The sequence below is a fragment of the Hemicordylus capensis genome, chromosome 12 (assembly GCF_027244095.1).
Source record: "Hemicordylus capensis ecotype Gifberg chromosome 12, rHemCap1.1.pri, whole genome shotgun sequence".
Lineage (NCBI taxonomy): Eukaryota > Metazoa > Chordata > Lepidosauria > Squamata > Cordylidae > Hemicordylus > Hemicordylus capensis.
Window position 1 is genome coordinate 13,042,133 of NC_069668.1, and position 27,996 is coordinate 13,070,128.

The 27,996-nt window shown below is 50.6% G+C and overlaps 2 protein-coding genes across 8 annotated transcripts; one reads left to right on the forward strand and one right to left on the reverse strand.

Annotated features, from left to right (window-relative positions):
- Nucleotides 1-610: 610 nt before the first annotated feature.
- Nucleotides 611-9,759, reverse strand: TTC19 (tetratricopeptide repeat domain 19). 6 transcript variants are annotated; one of them, XM_053275494.1, is made up of 10 exons: nt 9,567-9,759; nt 8,232-8,341; nt 7,195-7,305; nt 6,234-6,272; nt 6,044-6,100; nt 4,442-4,503; nt 1,910-1,992; nt 1,563-1,717; nt 1,227-1,389; nt 611-1,084 (listed from the first exon to the last, which is right to left on the reverse strand). In XM_053275494.1, exons 1-10 carry the CDS (start codon nt 9,757-9,759, stop codon nt 930-932), a joined length of 1,128 nt encoding a protein of 375 aa, XP_053131469.1. In that variant the 3' UTR covers nt 611-929. The 6 variants fall into 6 exon arrangements, with proteins under 6 accessions (XP_053131469.1, XP_053131468.1, XP_053131471.1 ...); XM_053275493.1 differs by having other exon boundaries at nt 6,234-6,350; XM_053275496.1 differs by lacking the exon at nt 8,232-8,341 and adding an exon at nt 9,166-9,335 and having other exon boundaries at nt 6,234-6,350; nt 9,567-9,680.
- Nucleotides 6,068-27,996, forward strand: ZSWIM7 (zinc finger SWIM-type containing 7). Of its 2 annotated transcripts, none has more exons than XM_053275501.1 (7): nt 6,068-6,293; nt 14,085-14,176; nt 18,539-18,560; nt 22,178-22,280; nt 25,510-25,614; nt 26,422-26,610; nt 27,398-27,996. In XM_053275501.1, exons 2-6 carry the CDS (start codon nt 14,101-14,103, stop codon nt 26,539-26,541), a joined length of 426 nt encoding a protein of 141 aa, XP_053131476.1. In that variant the 5' UTR covers nt 6,068-6,293; nt 14,085-14,100; the 3' UTR covers nt 26,542-26,610; nt 27,398-27,996. The 2 variants fall into 2 exon arrangements, with proteins under 2 accessions (XP_053131476.1, XP_053131474.1); XM_053275499.1 differs by lacking the exon at nt 6,068-6,293 and adding an exon at nt 9,794-10,044.

Below are 27,996 nucleotides of genomic sequence, written 5' to 3' on the forward strand. Positions count from 1 at the left end.
AGTATTGTCTGCACAGACTGGCAGCAGCTTCTCCAAGGTTGCAGGCAGGAATCTCTCCCAGTCCTCTCTTGAAGATGCTGCCAGGGAGGGAACTGAGAACCTAGATGCTCTTCCTAAAAAGGCCCCATTATCCCCTAAGGAGAATCTCTTCCAGTGCTCACCCTTCTAGTCTCCCCTTCATATGCAACCAGGGTGGACCCTGCTTAGCTAGGGACAAGTCTTGCTGGCTACCACAAGACCAGCTCTCCTCTCCAGACCATCACTGCTCAGTGGTTGCACACCTGCTTTGCATGCAGATGGTCCCACATTCAATCCTGGCAGCATCTCCAGGTAGGGCCAGGAAAGACTCCTGCTTGAAACTTTTGGAGAAGCTGCTGCCAGTTCGTGCAGAAAATGCTCAGCTGGATAGACCAAGGGCCTACCTTGCTAGAAGGCAGCTTCTTATGTTCCTAAACCTAATACACACTCTTCCTTTTGGCCACAGTTAGACTAAGAATGGGCAAAAGGAATTCCTCTCCTCCCCCCCCCCCCCAGTGTGAATTCTCCCTACCCTCCTCCCTCTGGCAAAGAAAGAACTAACTTTTGGGGAGAGAAAGTAAAACACACCAGCTGGCTGCAGACTTCCAGACCTTTATTCACCGCTGGGTCCAAACTAACTGTGTCTCACTTTCCATAAATACGACCAAGCCCAGCTCACCCCACACACCCCACTGCACAGCTCTTCCCAGCCTCCCCCCCCCCCCCCCCCGCTTTGCAGCTGACCGCCTCTTTCACCTCCTGAACAGCCGGAGCGGCTTCATGTGTCGGCCGTTTCCATTTGCTGAAAGGCCTGTCCGTGTGGCAGCAGAGACCACGCCCGGCGGCGGCAGACACACGCCACCTGGTGCAGAAACGGCCATTGGAAAAGCAGCCTCTGGGCCTCTCCCGCTTCACCTCTCTTCCCCTCCGGCCACTTGGGACCGCCTTCTCCTCTTGGCGAGCTCGGCCAGTTCTTCCCGGATGTGTCGGACCGAAGCGCCGTCCCCGCTTTCCTCGGCCCGCTTCAGGGCTTCTTTGTATACTTCCTTGGCCTGCGAGAAGTCTTCTGTCTCCGCGGCAGGAGTGGGGAAGGAAGAGGAGGAGAGATTTGTATACCACAAAACTTGCGTTTCTGAAGCCTAGTCTTTTTGCCCTGACCCTACTAAAGGCCAAGGATGCCTCCCCCCGCAATAAACCCTGCTGCCAACCTTTGTGCATTAGAATCCCAGCTAAGTTATTCAACACCACGTGGGCCTCGGGGTGCTCCGTCTGCCGGGCCAGTTCAGATGCCCTGCTCACATGGGCGTAGGCGTCGTCATAGTGCCCCTGGGCATCTAGGGCCGTTGCCAAGTCGTTCATGAGGACCACCGTCTGCTCCAGGAGAGAAGCAAGATAAGTGAGTTGGAGGACTCCCTCCCTCGCTGAGTTCATGCTTGGGAACCACTCCAGGGGTGGCAAAAAGTGGCCAGTTCTTCTCCACCCCAACGCTTTGCCCCACTGTCTCCCGAGTAGGAGGGTAACCCTTTAAGAGGAACCATCTTCACCTGAGGGTGCTTCTCCCCTTGAACTTCCACGGAGATTTGCAGTGCCCTCTCGTACATCTTCTGGGCCAGAGCCGCCTGACTGTGGGCTAGCAGGTAGCGGGCGTAGGAGTCGAGGCTCAAGCCCAGGAGAAGGCGTGTGTTGGCTCTCTCTTCCTCTAGGACAAAAGGAATGGTGACAATCACCCCAGTGGCTCCTTTTGATGCTTCCCGTTTCCAGAAATTAAACCCCCGTTTGTTTTTAAGAGGGACTAGTGCTCTGGGAGGGGCGAGGACCAAGAACATCAAGGCTAGAGGCCACTAGGCCATAGACGCCTCGTGGTGCCAGCCAAACTGCCTTGCTGCCATACCTGTGGGCATGTCCTGCTGCTTGTCGATTTTCTCCTCCAGGGTCAAAATACAGAACTCGTAGCCCGCCAATGCCAACTTGTCCCTGCACAAGGAAAAAATGGGGGAGTGGGGTGGACCAAGATGGTGAGCTTAACTGCATGTTTACTCCTTAAGTTACTATTTGTGGGCATGGTTTGGCTGGCAAACAGGTGCAGGGGGACATGTTTGCACCTTAAGAACAGTCCCATGGAGAGTTTTGCAGTGCACGTTTAGAACAACCAATATTAGGAACATAGGCAGCTGCCATATACTGAGTCAGACCCTTGGTCCATCTAGCTCAGGATTGTCAACCCAGACTGGCAGCAGCTTCTGCAAGGTTGCAGGCAGGAATCTCTCTCTCAGCCCTATCTTGGAGATGCTGGTGAGGGAAGGAACTTGGAACCTAGACGCTTTTCCTGAAGCAGCCCCATTATCCCCTAAGGGGAATATCTTATAGTGATCACACTTCTAAGTCCCCCTTTCATATGCAACCAGGGTGGACCCCGCTTAGCTACTAAAGGGACAAGTCATGCTTGCTGCCAGAAGACCAGCTCTCTTCTGGTATATATTTATATACCGCTTTTCAAAAGTTTCCACATCGAGAAATAATAAATAAAAAATGGATCCCTGTCCCCAAAGGGCTCACAAAAAGAAACCATCAGATAGTCACCAGCAACAGCCACTGGAGGGATGCTGTGCTGGGGGTGGAGAGGACCAGTTACTCTCCCCCTGCTAATAAAGAGAATCACCACCAGTGTTTCCTCTAACAGGGATTCCCAGATGTTGACTACAACTCCCATAATCCCCAAGCAAAAGCCATTGCAGCTGGGAATTCGGGGAGTTGTAGTCAACAAAGGCTGGAAATCCCTGTTAAGGAGGGAACACTGATCACCATGTTAAAAAGGTGCCCCTGGGCCGAGTCAGCAGGGGTCAGAACAGTCTCGAAGACAGGGCAATATGTATTGAGGGTTAGGGTAGACAAACTGGAATGTGTGGCATTGATCTCAGGATGCAGATTTCGGGGAGTCTTGGCTTTTTACTTTTTCGAAAAGAACGTTTCTAGCCCTTCTGGCTGCTAAGGGATGCTTAGGAGTGTGTGGGCAAGACGCCTGTTGAATTCTCAGACTTCTCTCCAGCTCCTGTACAAGATTTCCAGAGGTCGCAGTTTGGGCTTCCGTTCCCTGTCCCTCCCTGTGTCTAGCAACAGCAGGCTCAACGACACCACACAGTAACCAACACAGAATTGTGCCGGAAGGGGAAGCATGCACACTTGCTCAATGCATGCAGAATCCAGATTGCCCGGAGATGGGACTTAACTCTTCTTGTCACAGGGGAAGAATAGCCCTCGGCATTTTACTGTTAAGTGGCTGGGTTAAGACACAACACAGAACCACACTCGCTTATCTCCACTCCTGTTTCATGTGGCATGCGAATTTAGAGTTCTCCACAAACAGTGGGTGAACTCAAACAGCATTTAGCACAGTGAAAGAATGGGACTACGACTAAACGTAAAGATGACTAAACTGATGACAACGGGTACAGCAACCAGCCTCAAAATTGACAATGAAGACTTTGAAGTGGTGGATAGCTTCTGTCTCTTAGGATTGACCGTCAACAGACAAGGATCCAGCAGTCAAGAAATACGCCGCAGACTAGCGCTTGGGAGGGTTGAAATGAAGGCCTTGGGAAGGATATTGAGATGCCGTGACGTCTCTACACCTACAAAGATTAGAATCGTTCGGACCATGGTTTTTCCTGTGACACTCTATGGATGCAAAAGATGGACTTTGAAGAAGATAGAAAAGGTATTGACGCTTTTGAACTTGGGTGCTGGAGAAGACTTGAGGAGACCATGGACAGCCAGGAAAACAAACCAATGAATCCTAGAACAAACCAATCCAGAATTTTCACTCGAGGCACAAATGACCAGGCTCAAACTATCATACTTCGGAGACATTCTGCAAAGACCCAGCTCCCTTGAGAAGTCTGGGGAAAGTTGAAGGCAAGAGAAGAAGAGGACGACCAGCAGCAAGGTGGATGGACTCAATGACGACAGCAATGAATGCACCATGGAGAGACCTTCAAGGCCAAGTGGAAGAAGATCATCCTGGAGAGAACCTATCTCTGTGGTCACTAAGAGTCAACACTGACTTGATGGAACTTAATCAATCAATCACCAAACAGTGGCTTCTTTGGGGCAGACAGGCCAGAACATGAACCCAGGGGAAGTCTGAATCCAGCCGGTGTCTTATCAGTCATACTTCTGGCACTGTTACACCTTGAGCAGACCATAGAAAGGAGGGGAGGGTGGGAGCGGAAAGCCTAGAGTGGGCTCTATGACCCAGGAGGACCAGGAGAGGAACCACTGCAACTATCCGCCTCATTGGAAAGCCAAGAATGATGCAGTGAGGACTTTCCAAGGTGCTGCATCCACACTGGGTACCTGGTGCATGGGGCAAGAAACCTTGAGCAAGGCAGTCGAGACCATGCAGAGCAAGAGCAAGGGCACTTACTGATCCTGTGCGGCGTAGATGCTGGCCAGCTTGAGGGACATTTCGATGATGGCATTGTCATCCTGGGGGAGAACATAAGAACATCAGCAGCTGCCATATAACTGAGTCAGACCCTTGGTCCATCTAGTTCAGGATTGTCTACCCAGACTGGCAGCGGCTTCTCCAAGGTTGCAGGCAGGAATCTCTCTCCGCCCTCTCTTGGAGATGCTGCCAGGGAGGGGACTTGGAACCTTCTGCTCTTCCCAGAGTGGTCTCATTATCCCCTGAGGGGAATCTCTTCCAGTGCTCACACTTCTAGTCTCCCTTTCATATGCAACCAGGGCAGACCCTGCTTAGCTAAGGGGACAAGTCATGCTTGCTACCACAAGACCAGCTCTCCTCCCAGAGGAGAAGAGGAGGAAGGGGTTGCATGAAATGCAGGGCTTATTGCACAGACTTCCCTGGCTTCCTCCCCGCCAACACCAGGGCATTTGAGACTTTCAGAGCCACCTTTCCCTTGGGGACGCCAAATGCTGGAGAGAGTCCTAGCTGTGTACTGAAGAAGGCTCCCTTTGGCTGCATAGTGTGCTTTAGGACAGGGGCTCCCAACCTGAGGTCCCCAGAAGTTGTGGGAGGAGAATTGTCCCCTTTGCTAAGCAGGGTCCACCCTGGTTTGCGTTTGGATGGGGGACTGCATGGGTGAGCACTGGAAGATCTTCCCCTTAGGGGATAATGAGGCCGCTCTGGGAAGAGCACAGGCCTGCTCATACAGAAAGTTTCAAGTCCCCTCCCTGGCAGCATCTCCAGATAGGGCTGAGAGAGACTCCTGCCTGCAGCCTTGAACGCTGCCAGTCTGTGCAGACCAGAGGCGCCCAACTTCAACGTCCCAGTGGGCCAGAATCAACCATGACTTGATGCGTGGGGGCCAAGGTCAATTTTCAGCACATTACTACTTACATCAAAATTATCCTTTAAAACATGAAAGCCATTTTAGTTACTGGCCAATCCCTCCCCCCATTAAGGGACCCATACTTTTTAACCCCTCCCCTCCCCACACTGCTGTCGCTTTCAGGCATGCTCACTGGGCACACTGTCTTTCCAAGTAACTGATTATGTTGTGCAGGCCTGGTGTAGACAATCCGGAACTAGAGGGACCAATGGCAGAAGGCTGCTTCCCATGGTGGGCCACTGTGTGAAACAGGATGCTGGACTCTATGGGCCTTGGGCTTGATCCAGCAGGGCTGTTCTGATGGTCTATGTTGCTGTGATGTTGGGTTATCTCGGGGTAGGCAACCTTGGCTCACCATCTATTGCTGAACTACAAACTCCCACCATCCCCATCTAATTTATTGAGGCTGGGGATGATGGGAGTTGTAGTTCATCAACAGCTGGCACGCCAGGGTTTGCTGCCCCTGGATTTTCATCGCCCCCAGCCCCCACAGCTTGTAGCCAGCGATGCTCTGCACTGCTTTACATAGGAACACCGGCAGCTGCCTTCTACCGAGTCAGACCACTGGTCCAGCTAGCTCAGCGTTGTCTACACAGGCTGGCAGCAGCAGCAGACTCTGGGAGTACTAGAATGGCCGGTTTGGGGACAGTCTCCCAGTGGAGGGAAATCCTTACTTGCTTCATGTCTCCAGCCAGCAGGAAGCTCATGGCAGCCTTGAAAAGCTTTTCTGCCTGAAACGAGAAGGTGACGGGGAGCGGTCAGGAGAACACGTTGGGGTGGAACAGCCGAGGACTCCTCAAGGAAAGGACATCCAGGTCCCCTGCTCTGCATTGCAAAAAGAGTCGTTTTCTATTGTCGACTTACTTCTTCGAGTTGCCCCCTTAAGAACGCCAGGTTCGCCATCTGGAACACAGCAAATCGTAGGTATGTATTGAGTGCATGTGTGGATATTCTGCCTCTCTGCCCGACGAGGTCACCGAGCTGGCTAGCAGTAGGAATTAAATGCACAGTGAGAAACCATAAGAACTAAAATAATTCTTAAATAATTAAAACAGTAAGAATTAAATGTGAAAGTTCTGAAACTTACACACACATACTTCAGCTATCAGTTGCAGGGAGAGAGCTGGCCTTGTGGTAGCAAGCATGAATTGGTCCCTTTTCTAAGCACAGTGCACCCTGGTTTGCATTTGAATGGGAGACTACATGTCTGCTCACTGCAAGATCTTCCCCTTAGGGGATGGGGCCACTTTGGGAAGAGCACCTGCCTGCTTGCATGCAGAAGGTTCTAAATTCCTTCCCTGGCAGCACCTCCAAGACAGGGCTGAGGGAGACTCCTGCCTGCAACCTGGGAGTGATAGATAAACATGAACCGTGCAGTAGTGGCTGGTAGAATAGATAACACCTCTCAAGCAGGCACAGTTCTGAAACCTGGGAGAAGCCGCTGCCAGTCTGGGTAGGCCAGGCCTGCTCAATTTAGGCCCCCCCCAGCTGTTTTTGCACTACAACTCCCACAATCCCCAGCCACCGTGGCCAATGGGAATTGTAGGCCACCATCTGCAGGACGGCTGAAGTTGAGCACCCCCAGTGTAGACAATCCTGAGCTAGGCTATCTTTTTTATAAAGCAAGCATCTAATCCTCCTGATCCCCAAATGGAGGAAAGTGAATGGGAAATGCCCGATGAAATGGATAGAACCGCCACAAGGGGTAGGAAGGACTCGCTCAAGCAAAGCTTCGTTTGGAAGGCTGAAAGAGCAGCGTCAGGCCCAAGAGACAGTCCCAGTCCCACTGCTTTGCTGCGGGATGTGGCGGGGTCCCTGGACTAACCGTGTCGTACGTGTAGATAATGGCCGCCTTGTTGTCGGACTGGTGGGAGAGGCGGGCAGCTTCATGCAAGATCCTCTCGGCTTCCTGCAGCTCTCCTTTCATGATGCCCAGCTGAAAAGGGAGGAAAAAAGTTGCTGAAGGTGTTTCTGGAGAGGATTTTCCAGATGTGACCCACCCAGGGCTCTCCAGCTGTTGCTGGACTACCCCACCCATCATCCCCAGCTGCAATAAACGGTGGCTGGAGAGGATAAGAGTTGAAGTCAAACAGCTAGAGAGCCTCGGGGCATGTGCTGCCGGTGGAGTAGGGGTGGGCAAGGCGGCAGGAAGGGAATGGATAAATACAAGGCCTTGGAGAACGAGAGGGGCTTATATTGGAAGCTGCCTTATACCGAGTCCAGCCTTTGGTCCACCTAGCTTAGGATTTTCAACTCTGACCAGCAGCTGCTCTCCAAGGCTTCAGGCAGGAGCCTCTCCCAGCCCTACCCAGAGATGCTGTCAGGGACTGAACCTAGGACTTTCTGCCTGCAGAGCAGATGACCTTTGAGCTATGGCTCCATCCTGTAAGGGGAATATCTTACAATGCTCACATGTAGTCACCCATCCAAATGCAAACCAAGGTGGACCCTGCCTAGCAAAGGGACAATTCATGCTTGCTCCCAAGCTGGTAATATACCAGGCCTGAGCGCTAAGCGAGAAGGAAACTGCATACCCCACCAAAAACTTCTCTTCCTCCTCCTCCTCCTCAGATATGTTCACACTCCCAATCTACCTTATTCCCAAGGAGGTCAGGATGGTGCAGATCATTCCCCCGCCATTTTATCTTCGCACCTCAAGGTAGATTAGGCTGACCCACAGTCACCTGGTGAGCTTAATGGTCTGTTGTGGATTTGAACCCAGATCTCCCTGGGTCAAGCACCGCCTTCTAATCACTACACCTACTGGCTCTCCTTAAGAAGACTGTCCTCTGTCACAGGCCGTCCTGTGAGAAGTATTCCTAAAGGATGAGCGCCTGGGTCCCAGCCCACCCAGTGCCTCACCTTGGCTTTCTTCAGCAAGAAAATGATGGCATCCTCCGTCTCCTTGCTTTCCCCCTTCTCCGCATCCTCCTCAGTGGCTTCCTCTGCTTCCTGGGAGAAGAGGGAAAAAGCTAGAGAGAGAGAGAGATCTTGTATGCAACAAGATTTTGTGCCAGGAGTACCCAACTCCGGTTGCACTTCTAAAAGCCTTCAAAGTTGCCTATACTTAAAAACTGGTGAGCAATAAAACAGGACACAATGAACCCAGCCAGACAAGTCATTCAATCTAGCTCAAATGCCTAAGGGTTTTAACAATCCATTGGAAAAGAGAGAGCAGAGAGTTACTAGGGAGGATTGCTGGCCTTGTGGTAGCAAGCATGAGTTGTCCCCTTTGCTAAGCAGGGTCCACCCTGGTTTGCATCTGAATGGGAGAGTACTGTGAGTTTGGGCGCTGTAAGATATTCTCCTTGGGGGGGGGGTGCCTCTCTGGGAAGAGGACATGCATGCTTGCACGCAGTAGATTCCCTCCCTGGCAGCATCTCCAAGAGAGGACCGAGAGAGATTCCTGCCTGCGACCTTGGAAAGGCCGCTGCCAGTCCGTGTAGACAATCCTGAGCTAGATGGCCCAAGGGTCTGACTCAGTAGAAGGCAGCTTCCTAACATTTAAGCATTATTGTATTACTCATCGGTATTAATGTTTACATTCATGACCCTAAGAGTTATGTATGCATCCTCTCATACTACGCGGGAGGAGGCAACGGGAAACCCCTCCTGTATTCCACCAAAGACAACCACAGGGCTCTGTGGGCGCCAGGAGTCGACACTGACTCGATGGCACAACTTTACTAGTTTTGTTAATGATACTACTATGATTAGTATGGTGGCAGCTTGGGACAGGATCTGCTTGTGGGTGGAACTCCCTCCCATAGAGATTCAGCAGGGGGGCCCTCATTACCTCTTCCATCTGCTGTCCAAATGTTTGGCAAACATTTGTCTGCTGAGGTTTGTCTTGCTGGTTGACCACTGCTACTCCCTGCTTCCCCAGAGTGCGGTTGTGGCCCGTTTTATTAACTTCCCTTTTATTTGTAGCTAATGGCTTGTATTAGTTATACACTGCTCTAGGCACTACGATGAAAAAGCAGTATAAAAATGGAACACTTGCAGTTAATAACAATAACATCAACAGCAAGCTAAATCAACTTTCTTGAATGTGGGGCTGTCTCCTATCAGCCTGCCCCACCCTCACAGCAAAGGCCCCGCCTACGCCACGCCCCGCCCCTGATCCACGGCCGTGCCAATAGCGCGGCGGCACTTCCTCAAGGTCCGCCCACCCTCTCCCAAGCCGCGCCCCTTTACCTGCCCGGCTGCCCGCAAGAGCGGCGGCGGCGGCGGCTCCACCCACTGCTGCTTGGGCCCGCCTCCTCTCCCGGGTTAAGGCTCCACTTCTACCGGGCCGCGGCTTCGCCTGCGTTGCCCAGCGCCTCCCCGCAGCGGCCAGAAGTGGCGCCAGGCCGAGCCCGCGCCGGGGCAGCAGCGGCGCGAGCAACATCCGGGAGTCTTTAAGGAGAGACGGATGACCTTGTATGCTTCCCCCGGCACGTGATACGAGGGAGATTTCCCCCCCTTCCTCAAACAGGAAACGGCCTCCGACTCGTGACTTTCTCTTCCGACCGCTCCGCCCCGCCCCCTCAACGTCTGGGCATATATTACGTAGATTTCTCGTCCTGTATGCTGATTGGTCGCGACGCGAACACACCCACACCCACCCACCCACCCACCCTTTTGGCTTCCGCGCTCTTTCGTCCCCGCGTCATGTGGCTGAGTTGAGTCTGGGGTAAGTTGTGTGTGTGCGGGGGTGTCGTTGCTAGGCAACGGGTGGGTAGGCGGTGCCCTGGCTGTACAGGCCTCTGTGCAGAAGATATAGAGATATAAAGTGTTTGAATATACACACACACACTTCTCTATCTATCTATCTATCTTTATTTATTTATTTATTTATTTATTTATTTATTTAGCTCGCACATATCATGGTGTAGTGGTGAGAGTGCTGGACTAGAACCGGGGAGACCCGAGTTCAAACCCCCATTCAGCCATGAGCCTTGCTGGGTGACTCTGGGCCAGTCACTTCTCTCTCAGCCTCACCTACTTCACAGGGTTGTTGTGAGGAGAAACCTAAGTATGTAGTACGCTCCTTGGAGGAAGAGCGGGATATACAGTGGTGCCTTCATGGCTGTCGTCACCAAGTCCATCCACCTTGCGGCTGGTCGTCCTCTCCTTCTCTTGCCTTCAACTTTCTCCAGCATTATGGACTTCTCAAGGGAGCTGGGTCTTTGCATATTGTGTCCAAAGTAGGATAGTTTGAGCCTGGCCATTTCTGCCTCGAGTGAAAATTCTGGTTTGATTTGTTCTGTGATCCACTGGTTTGTTTTCCTGGTTGTCCAGGGTCTCCTCAAAAGTCTTCTCCAGCACCCAAGTTCAAAAGCCTCAATACTTTTTCTCTGTCCTGTTTCTTCAAAGTCCATCTTTCGCATCCATAGAGTGTCACAGAGAAAACCACATGGATATACACCCATGGACACACCCATGGACACACCCATACACACATATTGAAATAGAACACGTGTATGTATATTTGTGTGTGTGTGTATTATACCCCCCCCAAAAGCAACCCAGGGCATCAGCTTATTAGATTTTATTTGTATTTAATTAATCCCCCTTCCTTCAGGGAGTACAGAGCGGTGTACATGGTTTTCTTTCTCCTCGCAACAGCCCTGTAAGGTAGGGTAAGGCGTTTAAAGAGTGTCTCCTCTGCTTTTTAAAAATAAACCAGAGGAGATGCCCTTTAAATGCCTTTTGTGTGTAGCAGGGCTTTTCTCCCTCAAAGAAAGTTTTAAAACCATTGATGGGGTTTGCTCGTTGCAGTTGGTTTATTTATTGATCCGGTTTGCGAGGCAGTTTGCGGAGCAAAACACCACCACCAGTAGTAATATAATAAAAACTAACCAGAACCCCCACACAATTTAAACATAAAGCTTGTTTATTTATTGAACGTATTTGCACCTCTACCGTTTCTGTCCAAATATTAGTTTCCTGAGGCAGCTTACAGCACCAGTCACACTGCCACCAATAATAATATGCTAAAAACTAACCAAAAACAACAACAAAACAGCCCACACAGTTAAAATATAAAGTTTATTTATTGAACGTATGGGCACCTCATCTTTACAAATAACAGGTTCCTGAGCCAGCTTACAGTGCAAAATGTTAGCAACAACAAGCATATGATAAAAACGAAAAAGAGACAATCTGTCATAAAATGGCTTCTGGAAAAGAAAAGTGTTCAGAGCCCATTTGAAAATGAGGACTTCTCTTAAATTGGGGACTAGAAGTGTGAGCACTGCAAGATATTTCCCTCAGGGGATGGAGCCGCTCTGGGGAGAGCATCTAGGTCCCAAGTTTGTTTGTTTGTTTATCCGATATTTAGACCGCCCTTACAGAATAGCTCAGGGTGGTTCACAAATCTAATAAAACAGTTTAAATCAATGATCAGGGATGACAATTTTAAAATACAATAAAATTCCCTCCCTGGCAGCATCTCCAAGATAGGGCTGAGAGAGACTCCTGCCTGCAACCTTGGAGAAGCTGCTGCCAGTCTGTGTAGACAATACTGAGTGAGATGGACCTATGGTCTGACTCAGTATATGGCAGTTACCTATGTTCAAAAGCACCAGGGTTTTTAAAAGCTCCAGGAATGCTGGGGCTGGGGTTCGAGATGTCCGGTTAGCCTGTTTTAATCATGGGGCGTGGTTTGTTTATTTTGGCGGGTCCTTTGTATTGATATTAATGCTGTCATTTGTTCTACAAGCCGCCTTGAAAAAACTCAAGGCAGGGCAAATTTTTAAAATGTGTTTTTAGTAAAGCGTCTCCATGTAAAGTTGATCGCTGCTTTGTGAGAGGTTGCCTGCTGCTCCTCACAGTTTTCAGGGTTGCTTCTGCAGGCACAAGGACTATAAATTTGACTATTTTAAAAAATGGAGAAAAAGAGAGAAGGAAATGAAGGTAGGGGTTTTCTTTGGGGGCAGGGAAAGTGTTGAATTAAAATATCAAAATCTGCAGTGATGCACAATAGGATATGATTTTTTAAAATTCAATACATGTATACTCCATCCTTCAGGAGCAAGGCTTTCCAGGGTATCTGAAAGAGATGGCCCCCCTGTCCCAAAGAGTCTCACAATCTGTTCTGACTCCTCAGTGACTTTTTTTTTTTAATGGGGTGGCCGTGGCAGCTATCCTGAAATCTGACTTCTAACCAAACGCAAACCACCAAAGTTTCCAGTAGCATAGAATCAGCTCCCTGCAAAATGTGTAATTTGTTTTCTCTCTCAAAAAATAAACTGGCCGTTCACAGCTATAAAGTTTTACTGTTGTGCAGCTGTTTGGAAAGCTACCCTCAAAGTACAAGCCTGCCAGTTCTTCCTTTCATCCTGCACTTCCACCTTCTCAAGATGGGAACTTCCATTCCAAGGATTTATCCACCACATTTGATTGTTTTCAGAGATATACCTCTGTCTCCACCGTAGGGTTTGTCTGTGCTTCACTGGCTGACGACAAGGGCAAGACAGAGCTATGAGTCCAGACCTCTGTCTGTTCATCTCAAATATTAATATCCCCAGAGGTCAGAATCCCAGGGTCTCGGCTTTTCCTTCTGCCCGAATTCCAGGGCTCAGCTCACCAAACATGCAATGTATTTAAACAACCAATCTCTTGGGGGTGAAAGATTGGCCTTTTTTTTTTTTTTTGCTTGTTTTGAGGCTCAGCCAGACGGAACTATATTAACTTGATCTCTCCTCCTCCTATCTCCTAATATATTCATTTCACTATCTCCCCATCTTGTCTTTGTTTCCAGAGGCTCCCTTTCACCAGGGAGACATTAAGTTGTTGGCCCTAAATCTCAGGAGATAATAAACCAGTTGATAATGTTATGCCTTTAACTGAGTCTGTTTAAGCTGGTAAATTTGTATGCAAGTTTGTGTGAACACTGGTTCCTCCTGTTCTCCATGCTCTTTAGCCTAGGGTAGGTTCCCAAGCAGTTTGTGATTTGGCAGTAATGTGTGTGTATGGCTGTGTGTGTGCTGTTCCAAGACCGGGGTGGGGGGTGCAGGGATTCCATTTACACAGGCCTTTGGGTGACCCCGAAGTAGCCTTCTTGCTCCCAGTCCTACTGTATTTTCTCTCACATAGGAAGCTGTCATATACTGAGTCAGACCATTGGTCCACCTAGCTCAGGATTGTCTTCACAGACTGGCAGTGGCTTCTCCCAGGCTGCAGGCAGGAATCTCTCTCAAGCCTCTCTTGGAGATGCTGTCAGGGAGGGAACTTGCAACCTTGATGCTCTTCCCAAAGTGGCTCCATCCCCTAAGAGGAATCTCTTATAGTGCTCACACTTCTAGTCTCCCATTTAGATGCAACCAGGGCAGACCTTGCTTAGCTAAGGGGACAATTCATGCTTGCTACCACCAGACCAGCTCTTGCTGAAGCAGGTCAGACTGCCTTTTCTGGCCCTTGATGCTGTGAAGTGGAGAAGGAGATGAGAATATTGAACTAGATAGACCAATGGTCTGACTCAGTATATGGCAGCTTCTTATGTTCCTATCTTCCTATGCTTAATAAATGTTTGTGAGATTTGCAGTTTCAAAAGCCCCTCCCAGCATTATGAAGATATTTAAGAACCTTCCTACTCTAATGAAAAACAAATGAAACTGGAGATATTTATTGAGGGTAAATAAATAGGGCCCTTGCTTGCCCTCTTCTGGGGAATAGAAACCACATTACGAGCCTTTAATAACAACTCTGTGTATTTGTTTTTTCTGCCAGAGAGCGGGTTCTTGTGATGGACGCCACTCTGCCTGCTGTGGCAGAAGAATTGTTGAAGGAGATAGAAAAGGCTTTTCGTGAGACATCACACGGTACGTGGAGAGACACCAGCCTTCTTTCAGGGCAGCATTGGTAGCCAGTCATTTGGGGGTTCAGCTGGTTCAGAGGTTTTCGACCTTGGGTCCTCAGATGCCGTTGGACTACAAACCCCATCATCTTGGGACCAATAGAGAACTTATTTCTCTTCTTTTCTTATTTCCATCTTATTTATTTATTATTTCTCTGTGTAAACCACCCTGAGCCTTTTTTGGAAGGGCGGTATAGAAATCGAATAAATAATAAATAATAATAAATAATAACAAATATTTACGACGGATATTTATATACCACTTTTCAACAAAAGTTCCCAAAGAGGTTTACATATATAGAGAGAATATAAACAAAGATGGATCCCTGTCCCTAAAGGGCTCGCAATCTTAAAAAAAAGAAACATAAGATAGACCCCATCAACAGCCACTGGAGGGTTGCTGTGCTGGGGGTGGATAGGGCCAGTTGCTCTCCCCCTGCTCAGTAAAGCGAATCGCCACTTTTAAAAGGTGCCTCTTTGCTCAGTTAGAACACTTGATTTATTTAACAATCTCTCTGATGATAAACTCCTGGGGAAATACCAAACGAGCAGTCAAAATATCTGCCTACGTTAAAATCCAGCCTGGGAGAACAGCAGTCATTAAGAGCTACCGAGGTGCCCACTTGATGACCCTGCCTGTGTGCCAGGTTTGCAGGGCAAGTAGGTAGAGAGGTGATCTTGGGGCCTTCTCCCCTATGGATGGAGACTCACTAAGTATGAGCATAAGCATTTATTTTTAAACCTTTCTAGCAGTTGTGAGGTATTCTGTGCTGTTAGCAGCTGTCCGTCTTCAGCAGATGAAGCTCTGTAGGACAAGTGACAAGTGGGTGTGATGTAGATACGTCATATATTTAAAACATAAAATATATATTTAGATACATCATATATTAAAAATATGCCTTTGAGCACCTGGATCACTTTTTGACCTGGCAGGAGGAACCTAGAGAAAGGGCATTTACCAATACATGTATAGCTGTTTCGGTTGGAGGGATTTCTAGAAAATCCCACGTCGTGATTTGGGGCCCACATCACAGTTTGCAGAGCATGAACGTTCCCAAAATTAGCCTTCCATGTGGTACTGTCGCTTTTGCTTTTATGTAATCAATACCTGCCTGGAAATCCTGAGTGGGAGCCTTGATTGACCTCACTTCTGTTTCTAGCTCTGCACCTCAGAGACCCTTGCAGGGAATGCTGTGCTTTGCAAAATCACTCCTGAAGTTTCCTCAGCACCCCTTTGAAAGCCAGGCATGAGATGCTAAAAAGTGTCCTCTGCTGGCCAGCAGGGAGTGCCACAGTATTGCCAGCTCTTCTCAAGCAGAGAGTGGATGAGACAAATTCATTTTTAGGCAGTGGTGGGTCCTTTCAGCAGGCAGGGAGAAATGATGGTTCCCTGCACGCTGGATTTGGTAGTGATTCCAGTAACCCACTCAGAATGGAATCCACTGTATATATTTGCGTTTGCACCTAATCCTCTGTGGTGCCTTCAAAACCAGGGAGTCTGTTTTAATAAAATGCATTTTTGCTTGGGCTGAGACCAAATTCGGCTGCCCCTGGGTTTTGTCTGGCTTCTGAGAGTCGCCTTGCTCAGTCCTGTGAGGAGCATCCCTCAACCTTGAGGCCTACAGGAAGTCTGTAGGGCTGTTTTTACCACGATTTATAAGGTAAGCCTCCTACTCCAGTTGGGGAGCTGTGCACTCTCCCGCTTTCTGCCCGAGTGTAAGTTTGAAAACCAGGTTGGAGGTGCTGTCTGTGCCCGTGTCGTAAGCGGGGTCAGTGGGCTTCTCCTCCTAAGCAGGGGCATGCACAGCTCTCCCACTAGGGCAGTACCTGCCCTCATTCAGAGATCGTGCGAACCAGCCTTGTGTATTCAGGGTTATTGCGTGAGACCTACTAGACTTTAGGGCAGGGCTGCTCAGCTTTGGCCCTCCTGCAGATGTTGGCCTATGCCTCTCAGAATCCCTGGCTATTGGCCACTGTGGCTGAGGATTATGGGAGTTGTAGTCCAGAAGCAGCGGGGATAGGGGGAACAAAGTTGAACAGGCCTGCTGTAGGCAGTATGGCTGCCAGGGGTTGGACCTGGGATCTTTTTGCATGCAAGCAGGCAGATGCTCTTCCACTAAGCAGCAGCCCCATCCCCTGAGGGGAATTTATTGATTGATTGATTTGATTTTTATACTGCCCTTCCCCAATGGCTCAGGGTGGTTTACAACAGGGGGGGAAACACACAATTAAAACCAGTTAACAATTAAAATCAAAACTATAAAAACAGAATAAAACCAATTAAACAGGCAAACAACTAAAACCCCTGGAAACCCAGGGCAACCATTAAAAACTATTTATGGTAGTTTAAAAACCCCGGGAGGCCAGGCCAAACAGATAGGTTTGAAGGGCTGTCTCCATGGAGCCTCCTATCCAAATGCAAACCATGGCAGACCCTGCTGAGCAAAGGGGACAATTCACGCTCGCTACCACAAGTCCTTATCAATCAATCAGCCTATTTGTTTAGCCATAACAAAAATGGCCTTCTCGTGAATCCTAGTTATTTGAGAAGTGGGTGTGGTTATTTACTGATAGATAAATGTATTGGGGGGAGAGCTGGTCTTGTGGCGTAGGTAAAGTGTGCCGACGAGCCGGTGTCGACTCCTGGTGCCCACAGAGCCCTGTGGCTGTTTTGGGTAGAATCCAGGAGGGGTTGACCATGGCCTCCCCCCACACAGTCTGAGATGATGAGGCCTTTCAGCATCTTTCTATATCGCTGCTGCCCGATATACGTGTTTCCCATCGTCTGGGGAACATACCAGCAGGGATTCAAACCAGCAACTTCTGGCTTGCTAGGCAAGTCATTTCCCCGCTATGGTCTAGTGGTCAAAAGTGTGAATTGTCCCCTTTGCTAAGCAGGGTCTGCCCTGGCTTGCATTTGGGTGGCAGACTTCATGTGTGAGCACCGTAAGAAATTCCCCTGAGCGGATAATGGGGCTGTTCTGGGAAGAACACCTGCCTGCTTGCATGCAGAAGGTTCCAGGTTCCCTCCCTGGCACCTCCAGATAGGGCTGAGAGAGACTCCTGCCTGCTGCCAGTCTGGGTAGACAATCCTGAGCTAGATGGACCAATGAATGGTCTCGCTCAGTAAAAGGCAGCTTCCTATGTTCCTAAAAGCACTTGCAAGATTGGGGATGTATTCTCACACACTTGAGTCTTCTGTTCTGTTCTCCCCCCACCCACCCACCCCGCCCACAAGGTAGAGAAACCCTCTTTTACAGCGTTCTTTGATTTGTCCAGGAACGCATTTGCGAGAGACCTTTTAATTGTATTCCATTCTGTCTTCTGTCTGGCCAAGCTAACTCGGATGCAGGCCATTAACATGAAGGGTTCTTGCAGCTGCTTTCAAAGTCAATAAAATAAAAAATTACTGTAATTGTGCACTTTGTCATAGCCACAAAGAGAGACTGCAGAAAACGCCGCGAGGGGCCAGCCGAGCAGCCGGATTTCTTGGGCCCACACTGATTAGCAGATCTGTTAGATTGAATTAAAACCTCAGTGCCTGTGCTTTCTGAGATAACAAAGGAAATAGGAGAGGAAAGCTCATTACTAGACTTCACCTCTTTTTCTTTCTCGGCTGCTAGAACGCACCACGACTTTAGCACCTCCCCAAGAAGCATGCTTTAACCTCTGGCCTCGCTGATTAAAACTGGCCCCTCATTTCAGTGGGTTGACCTATGGGTTTAAAGTGTGCAAGACCCACAAGAAAGAAACCCGACTTTCATTCCAGAAAAATAGGCCTGTTCCCGGTCCTTCTGGTTAACCGCTTGGAGTCTTTGGAGTCAGGTGGTATAGAAATTAAATAAATAATAGTGATGATTATTTTAGTGATAATTTGATAATTTAGTGATAATTTGGCAAAGAGGCACCTGGTTAACGTGGTGATTCTCTTTATTGAGCAGGGGGAGAGTAACTGGCCCTCTCCACCCCCAGCACAGGACCTCCAGTGTTATTTCTCTGTGTAAACCGTCCTGAGCCATTTTTGGACGGGCGGTATAGAAATCGAATGAATGAAGGAATAATAATTTCTAACCTGCATAGTGATGGAATGTATTGAGGATCACAGTGCTAAGCGTGTCCTTTTACATGCCTTGGACATGGTGCCCGGAAGGGAGGTGAAAGCATCCGGGAGGTCTTGCTTGCTCCCTCTGAACAAGCCCCATTGAGGCTTCTCTCTCCTGATCACCCCAGCCAGTGACAGAATATGGGGGACTGGCTGACGGATGCGTGGAGGTCAGCATTTTAAACTGGGCAGAGAATTAATGCTGTTTCCCCTTCTTGTTTGCAGTGCCTGACAGCCACCTCCTGGCGTGAGTATCTTTTCGCTTCCGCTTTGCTTTTTGGTCTCTGGGCTCTCTGTGTCTGACTTCATGACGACACTGGATGCGTCTTGTTCACGTATCCTTTCTTTGAGGGTTCGAAAGAGTTTCACGTACCTGCTCTTTGGCTCCCTCCTTGTACAGCTCACAAACAGAACTCGGGGCCCAAAACCAGTCCAGAGAGAGTTTTTCTGTGAACCGAATCTCAGCTTAACATTTCTTGGTTGCCTTGAACTTGAACTGGAATCAAGCCCCTCGAGACAGAAAGTGGGAACCGGCTCAAAACAAGTGACTTAGATAAAAAGCAGAAACATTCGACCATATTCTGTGTGAAATAGATCCTGAATAATTCTAAGTGTCTGAATCGGTTACCAAATCATTTTTTTAAAGTTAGTACCTGAACCAAAGAGTTAAGAACTATTACTGGTGAATTTGAACCAGAGCTAGAACCGGATTTGGAATTGCATGTCCCAAACTTCTGATAATGAAGTCGCGCTTCTCCTGGATTAGAATGGGAGGTGTTCTTTCTTTGCACCCCTGAAAGCGTTTGCTTTTGGAGGGTGCAAGAGTCAGAGTGCCTTTCATGTCGCTGTCCTGGATATGCTTCCTGATTGGAAGGAGATGAGCCTGGGCAAAAGCTGAGGCCTCCACATCTTCTTGCCTCTAACCTTTGATATTTTAGAATTATCTCCCCCTCTTTCTCTCTCTCCCGCTCTCCCCCCTCTCACTCTCCCTCTCTCCCCCCTCTCACTCTCCCTCTCTTTCTCTCTTCCTCCCTCTCTCTCCCCCCTCACCCTCTCTCTCTTTCTCTCCCCCTCTTTCTCTCTCCCCCCCTCTCCCCCCTCTTTCTCTCTCCCCCCCTCTCCCCCCTCTTTCTCTCTCCCCCCCTCTCCCCCCTCTTTCTCTCTCCCCCCCTCTCCCCCCTCTTTCTCTCTCCCCCCCTCTCCCCCCTCTTTCTCTCTCTCCCCCCTCTCCCCCCTCTTTCTCTCTCTCCCCCTCTCCCCCCTCTTTCTCTCTCTCCCCCTCTCCCCCCTCTTTCTCTCTCTCCCCCTCTCCCCCCTCTTTCTCTCCCTCCCTCTCTCTCTAGTGCAAGAGAGGTCTGGCAAGTGATAGATCTGGGATCTGGATATTCATGGTCATCAATTGAGTGAGGAGTGGAGCCTTTGCATTCATTGCATCCTGCTCTGGTTCCCTCCCCTCACCCAACTGACTGGTGCAGTTGTACTGTTTTAAGATCCTGCGGCCATTCGCGCAACCAGAGACGGTGCTCTACCCAGGTTTGGGAGCGGTGTGTGCTCCGTTTTCGGTTGTGTGGGAGCAAGGAAGGAGGACAAGCAACCCAGGTTCTCCTCCTCCCTTGTTTCCATACAGCCAAAAACTGAGAGCACACACCACTCCCAAACCTGGGTAGAACACCGTCTCTGGTTGTTTGAATGGCCTGGCTGTGTATGATCCTTTGGCACAGGAGGAGCCCTACCGGCCTCAGGTTTTGCATTCATGCAAGATCTTACGGATCTGAGTGTACAATCCACCTTTGCCTTGCCCAGCAGGCCATGTTAGCTTTCTCTAAAGATAAAAAACAAGGCCTGTTTCTAGTCATCCTCGTCGTTGCCAAACAGTCCCCTGTAAACACATAGGCAGCTTTCTGCTAGAAAGGAGGGCCAGGCGCGGAAAAGGCTGGCTTACAGTTAGTGGGGGGCCTCAGCTCAGTCATTATTTGAGGCGGCGATTCCCCCCCCCCCAATAATGTGCTCCTGCAGAGAGGAGAGAGGTCCGGGGCTCTGCCTGCTCCCCTCGCTCTTGCTTGTCATTGCCTTCTGATAACGAGGGGACAGATGACGTGAAGCCAAGAGCATCCGGATCGCGGACAGACTCCTATCACGTATTTGGCTCGCTGCTTCTTCCCATTCCTTTCCCACGTCTCCCATCTGGGTTCTCCTCCAGCAGCTGTTCCGCTTTGACTTGGCATCTAGTTTCCTGTCGGACAAAAGCTCTTTAAGGGCGACAGTTAAAAGCGGGGGGGGGGGGAGTTGGTGGGGACAGGAAAGAGGAGAAACCCTGAGCCTAAATTTGGAAACAGCCATTGTTCTGGGCCACTGGCATTCCACTCGCATGATGGGCATAAGCCTGTATCCAGCAGCTGTCTGCCCTCCCTTTGTCCAGCAAGGGCGGGAGTTGTTTGACATTTCCTTTGCATTTCTGCCTGTCCAGCTCCTAGCCGTTTGGGACAAGCCATCCACCAGGCCTTCAGTGCTGATGACATAAAGAGTAGGGCAGCTGTTCTGTAAATGCTTGAAAATCCCCAGAGTTCGGCCCTGGACTTAGAGCGTGGATTTAGAGCTTGCTGCTCCTCCCAGAATAGAAGCACACATCTTTCTGGTGCTGTCCTCCAAGCCACCCCTTTGCCCACAGCCGCCTCCTTCTGGGTTCAACATCGGGGGCCTGTGGTCCCTCGAAAGAGGCGTCGCTGTTAAGGCCATGTGGCCCTTCAAACGCCCCTCGACTTACGAAGGCTTTGTGGCCAAATCAAGCCCACCAGGATGTACGAGCCCGAAATAACCGCTAAGCTGCCTCATCTGCCGGACAGTGGGTTATCCTCTTGCTAATTGTACAGCCGCTCCTGACGTTGGTCGTGCCTGGGAATGGTGTCATCAGCAGATTAAAACCTCTCGGGGCGAGCATTAAATAAGTCCAGCTACCGCAGGATTGCCATACACACCATCCTCCCAGGAGACTGGCAAGCACTCGCTCAGCCTTGTGGAGAACTCTGCAGAAGTTATTCGCTCCTGAAAACATTTCCTAAGCGTGCCTATGAAAGTAATTTTGAGTCTCCCTCCCCTACAGAATCCACATTTTCTTAAGCTTGCCTGCCTGGCCTCGTGGAGGATATTGTCACGTGCCCGAGGCGAGGAAGAAAGCAGCAGCAATCAGGCCGGAGTCTGTACTGCCTTCCTGTGCTAGCGAGCCCTCTTGGGTTGGGACCAATGTGGCAACAGAAAGGCAGATGTCCTTGTTTTGATTTCTTAGAAATGTTTGTTCTGCTTTATCCCATGCTCAAGGTAGCTAACACTGGGACATTTCCACCATGCCCTGAAATACCCTTTTCTCTTTCTGTCCCTCACCACTTCCCAACTTGGTTCCTCCCAGACACCCACCCCGAAGAGCACACTATTGTGTGATGTTTTAGTTGGATACCTAGCTGTTAGCCACTGGGATCTTCTTTTCGCTTTCTCCAAAGGATTCTCACCACCCCCTGAAACGAACCAGGGATCTGACTCGCTATAAGGCAGTTGGGACCATAGCTCAGAGGTGGAGCATCTGCTTGGCATGCAAAAGGTCCCGAGTTCAGTCCCTGGTTGCTGCCGATCAGTGTAGGCAGTGCTGGACTAGATGGGTCAGTGGACTGTCTCGTGATAAGACCACTTCCTCAGTTCCTATGTGAACCAGTTGAAGTTCTTCAACACAGAGCTCTCCACACCCTCCCGAAACAGTGATTCCCAGAAATCTCCATAGATTTGAATGCATTTTAAAAAAAACAAACCAACCCTTTCAGAAGAATTGTTAGGCTCTTGACCACACTTTAGCCCAGTGGCTTTCCTTTCCCCTAGGCTTAAATTCGTCTATGGCACTTCTGCTGTCCCAGCGTTGGACTTGGTGGACCGCCAGTCTGTCACTCGAATTGCATCGCCCAGTGGACGAACTGTCTATCAGGTATGCTGTTTCCACGGCGCGGATATTTCCGGGGCTGCATGAATGCCACCGTGAGGGGAGCCTTAGACTCAGGGGCCCCCTGCTTTGCTGGAGAATATTTCCCAGGGTGTGCAGAGGCTCTGTTCGAACACACGCCCCCTTCCAAAACGAGGCAGGTGCTTGCGAGGAAGAGAGTCTCCTTAGTGGTGGCTCCCTCCTTGGGTCAGGAAGCCCCTCCTAGTCAGGTCCACAGGAATGGCATTATACTGGGGCATTTGCTGGTCACAGTTTATGGGGAGAAGAGCTGGTCTCGTGGTAGCAAGCATGACTTGTCCCTCTGGCTAAGCAGGATCCACCCTGGTTGCATCTGAATGGGAGACTAGATGTGTGAGCACTGGAAGATCTTCCCCTCAGGGGATGGAGCCGCTCTGGGAAGAGCATCTGAGGTCCCAAGTCCCCTCCCTGGCAGCATCTGCAAGATCGGGCTGAGAGAGATTCCTGCCTGCAACCTTGGAGAAGCTGCTGCCAGTCTGGGTAGACAATCCTGAGCTAGATGGGTCTATACCAAGGGTCTGACTCAGTAGATGGCAGCTTGCTGTGTTCCTAACTGTGAGCCCAGAAGTAACCCTCCAAACCACACCTTAAATCTTGGCTCATGCCACAGTGGGTCCAGAATTCTGCATCCCTCACTGTCCCCAGGAAGCCTGCCAACAGGGCCTGAAGGAGCCCAGCCTGGGCCCCTGGAACTCCCCACCTTTGAACATGCAAGTTCTTTTCAGCTGTCAGGGCTCATAACGAGCTCTGCCCTCCATACATCTGTCTTCCCCTACTTGGAAGCCATCTGAGCTGGTGGCAGCATATTCTGTGCCAGTGAATTCCACAAGTTAATTGTGTATTGTGTGAAGCAGCACATCCTCTTGTCAGTTTGGAGCCAGGGAGATGAATGTCCATTTGCTCTCTCATAATTCTGAGATTTGGAGCCCTGCATCCGAACACACCCTGCCCAGGGGGATCGAGTGGCTGTATCTGACCATCCCTGGCAGGCATAATTTTTTTGAGGAGATGGAGAGACAAAGCACAACTGTTTAGCAAGTGATGGGGGCGGGGGAAGGCCTCTCTGTGCCTGATACTCCATGGAGCTGCTGCCAGTCAGAGTAGGCAGTTGGGGCCCAGCTGGACCAGTGATCAGACTCTGCAGGAGGCAGCTCCAGATATTTGATTCAGTTGGTTGATTGGTTGGGGTTGGCAGCAGGTTGTTAAGCAGCATAGATGGAGGGGGGCACTTTTATGGCAGGGATCTGCACAGCTGACTGGGACTGCCAGTCTGGGCCCCAGAGGAGCCGAGGAACCAGTATCTGGAGAGGGAATGCCAAAGGAAACACACTGGGTTCCATCCCATATTTCGAGAATTGCATTGATGAGCTGGAGCAGGTTCAGAGGAGGGCCACCAAGATGGAAACCAGGCCCCCTGAGGAAGAGTTGAAGGCCCTGGGCACGCTTAGTCTGGAGAAGAGAAGGCTAAGGGGAGATCGGAAGGCTGAGAAGGGGAGACCCCAAATATCTGAAGGGCTGCCCAGGAGGAGGGTTGGACTTGCCCTCTGTTGCTCCCAAGGGCAACAGAGCTGGAACCCAGGACTTGAGATGGCAGGGAAGCAGATTTAGGCTGGGAGGAGAGCGGGTCTCATGGTCGCCAGCATGACTAGTCCCCTTAGCTAAGCAGGGTCCGCCCTGGTTGGATATGAAGGGGAGACTTGATGCATGAGCACTGGAAGAGATTCCCCTCTTAGGGGATGGAGCCACTCTGGGAAGAGCATCTAGGTTCCCAGTTCCCTCCCTGGCAACATCTTCAAGATGGGGCTGAGAGAGACTCCTGTCTGCAACCTTGGAGAAGCCGCTGCCAGTCTGGGTAGACAATCCTGAGCTAGCTGGCCGACTCCTCCTTCCAGGTTTCTTTGGCTTGCTTGTCCACCTCCTGCATTTTGTGGTTTTTTGTCTTTTTTAAAATTTATTTTAAAAACAACTTGCAGTTTAAATTACCTCTTGTCGTTATGGCAGCCTGCCCCAGAGCAGCAATAAGTGGATTAAACCTGCTGCACGGAAAGCGGTCTCTGGCTCCTGGGCTCAGACGTACAGGGCATGACGAAGGACACGGAGAACCGGAGCAGTGGTGTCTGGTGGTCATGTGCCAGATCCTCCTCCAGTGCGTAGGTGGCCAGCATTTGGCTCCGCTGCCCTCCTGCAGCAGCTAACCCTGAGCCTTGTGTTACGTGCCTCTAGAGTAACAAGGGAACTGGAGCAAATATGTCTGTTGGTCACATGCCAGTCTTTTCTCGGATGCGTAGGTGGACGGTGTCTTTGGCGCCCTGGCTGTGCCTAAAATCTCTGCTGATCCTGAGTCAGTTCAGGTCAGCCTGGCGTGGAGGCTCACGGCTTCCGCTCTCTTGGGTTGCACAGGAACATCGGAAGCTGCCTTCTGCCGAGTCAGACCCTTGGCCCATCCAGCTCATTATTGTCTACACTGACTGGCAGCAGCTTCTCCCAGGTTTCAGGCAAGAGTCTTTCCCAGCTGTACTTGGAAAGGCTGCCAGATATTGGACCTGCGGCTTGACCACGGAGCTCCGGCCCCATCCCCCAAGGGGAATCCCTTCTGGTGCTCGCATGGAGTCACCCATCCAGTTGCAAACCAAGGTGAACTCTGTTGACCCAGAGAACAATCTAGGCTCGAAACCGCAAGAGTGACTCTCCACCCCATTGGGAGTTAGGACAATGCGGAGCCAGATGGCCTCACTCATTACAAGGTGGCTTCCTGTGTTCAAAGGTTAGGAATTGGGAACATAGGAAGCTGCCGTATACTGAGTCAGACCATTGGTCCACCTAGTTCCGTATTGTCTTCACAGACTGGCAGCGGCTTCTCCAAGGTGGCAGGCAGGAGTCTCTCTCCCAGCCCTATCTTGTCGGAGATGCCGCCAGGGAGGGGACTGGGAACCTTCTGCTCTTTCCAGAGGGGCTCCATCCCCTAAGAGGGGAATCTCTGACAGTCCTGCTCACACATCAAGCCTCCCGTTCAAATGCAATCAGGGCAGACCCTGCTTAGCTAAGGGGACAAGTCAGGCTGGCTCCCACTGGACCAGCTCTCCTCTTTTAATCCAGAGTGAAGACTGTGTCCCGCCAAAGTGGGGGTGGAGGCGGCGGCAGCAGCCCCCGGTACCCACCCGCCCCATTTCAGGCCCCCGTCTCTCTCTCCCGCTAGGTGCATGGCAGCTCCAACAAGCTCTACGTTTGCTATGCCTCCTGCCACTTCTGCACGTGCCCGGCCTTCGCCTTCTCGGTCCTGCGGAAAGGCAGCAGCCTCATGGTGAGTCTTCTGGGCAGACCTGGGGCTGGAGTTCTTGGCCGGGGGAGACCAGCCACAAGGCCAGGGCTGTGTGGGCAGAGTGCGAGCAAAGGGTGTGGGCATGGACAGATAGATGGTGACTCACATTTTTCTCTTGGGGCCCGTTGCTCTTGCTTGGCTTCTGCAAGGGAGGAGGTGATTGTGTTGAGGCACTGCAAAGCCTTTTATCTCTGGCTGGATCATGGATGGAACATCGGAAGCTGCCTCCCACTGAGTCAGACCCTCGGGCCATCTCGCTCAGAGTTGTCTACCCTGACTGGCAGCAACTCGCAAGTCTCTTCTTCAGCCCTGCCTGGAGAGGCTGCCAGAGAGTGAGCTCTGCTACTGAGCTACGGCCAGGCGGGGCTGTATGTATTAAGTGCAGGGCTGGGCAGAATCTGAGGATGTGGGGCTTGGCTCGCTGGCCCAGCCAGACCAGCATCCTGTGTGCCTCTTACTACCAGCTGCTGGGGACAAAGGGGATGGCCATAACCTTCATGCCCTGCTGGTGAGCTTCCAGCTGGCCGGCCGCTGGCAGAGGCGGGAAGAAGTAAGTGGTAGCACGCCTGTCCGCCTTCTGTTAAAAAGGGCACCCCAAGCAGTGCCTGAGAAGAAGAGACTTCTGCCCATGCAGCCTGGGGTTCTCTCAAGACATTCTTGGACTGCAGCTCCAGCCGTGATGACCTAGAACCCCTGCTCTGGGCAGTGTTAAGACACACACCTGGCTGTTTCCCCTCCAGGCAGGCAGGTTGCTAACGCGGCCCCTTGGCTTCCCCCCCTCTTTTGCAGTGTAAGCACCTCCTTGCCATCTATCTCAGCCGGGCCATGGGCCTGTGCCAGGAGCTGACGGTCTCGGACAAGCAGCTGACAGGCCTCCTGCTGCCAGCGGAGGAGGAGGAGGGAGGCTGACGGCTTTTCCTCTGTGAGAGAGAGGGCACGCTGGGTATTTCTCGGCTCTTCGTGGGACAGCTCCGAGAGGTTTGTAGGGCCTTGGTCTCTGGCCAGGGATTTCTGAGTGTTCCCCTCCTTTTTTGCTGTCCTTCTGCAGGTTAACTCCCCCCCCCAGTGGTTTCCAACCTGTGCTACTCCAGATGTTCCCAGACTACAAATCCCATTGTCCCCAGCCACAATAGATGGCAGCTGGGGATGATGGGAGTTGTGGTTCAGCAATCTCTGGAGGAGGTTGGGAACCCCTGTTCTCTTCCATGTGTGTGGAAGAGAAGTGGGCATACGTGTTCATTTGTAATAGTTTATACCTGCCTTGGAAGATAACAATAATTAGATTTTGCATATCTATCTCTGAGGCCTCTGCTTTGAAGATCATGGGTTAGGAGTGGTCTGGATGTATTTCTGCAGGTTAACTCTCCCCCCCAGTGGTTTCCAACCTGTGCTACTCCAGATGTTCCCAGACTACAAATCCCATTGTCCCCAGCCACAATAGATGGCAGCTGGGGATGATGGGAGTTGTGGTTCAGCAATCTCTGGAGGAGGTTGGGAACCCCTGTTCTCTTCCATGTGTGTGGAAGAGAAGTGGGCATACGTGTTCATTTGTAATAGTTTATACCTGCCTTGGAAGATAACAATAATTAGATTTTGCATATCTATCTCTGAGGCCTCTGCTTTGAAGATCATGGGTTAGGAGTGGTCTGGACGTATTTCCAGCTCCGGAGGAAGGCGGTTCTGCAGAAGGGAAGGGGAAGGGGAGGAGTGATCAGCCCCAGAGACTCCCGTTTTCTCAACATGTGTCCTGCTGTTTTGTCAACAGGGGTCCTCCCTGGCAAGTGAAGCAAATGACATGAAACAAGAATTAAACTCAAGAACAACGAAACCTGTGCAAAGCAACCATCTTTCTCTTGTTGCAGCAAAATTGAACTGTCTGCCAAACTCCAAGGCCCAGTGACAAAAGGGAGGTCTTCTCCATCTTCCAAAAGGTGGTGAGGGTGGAAGTAAGTGGGGTCCTGCTCCTCACCCACAGGAAGGAGGCCCCATCTCTGCTTCATTGAAGAGGGCAGAACCTCCCTCGAGTGGGCATTTGTGATGGGTGGTCCTTCGCCTGCCCTGTACCCAGCCAGGTATAGGGCAGGGTGGTGCCCTATGCCCGCCAGGGCCTTCTCAATCATGGCCCTCTGGGTTTGGGATGCTCTCCTTGCTGGCATCTGCTCCTCGGCCTCCATCATCGCAGTCCTTAGAAGCAAAGTAAAGATGGGGCTCTTCACCCAAGCTTTGAAATGAGCGGACCGTTTTAATGCAGCTGCCTTGTACTTGTTGATAATGTTTTTTAAAGATTTGAATCGAGCTATTATTTTTGTATTTGTTTAATATCTGTACTTTTTGTATTTTAATTAAATATTGTTTTAATTCCAA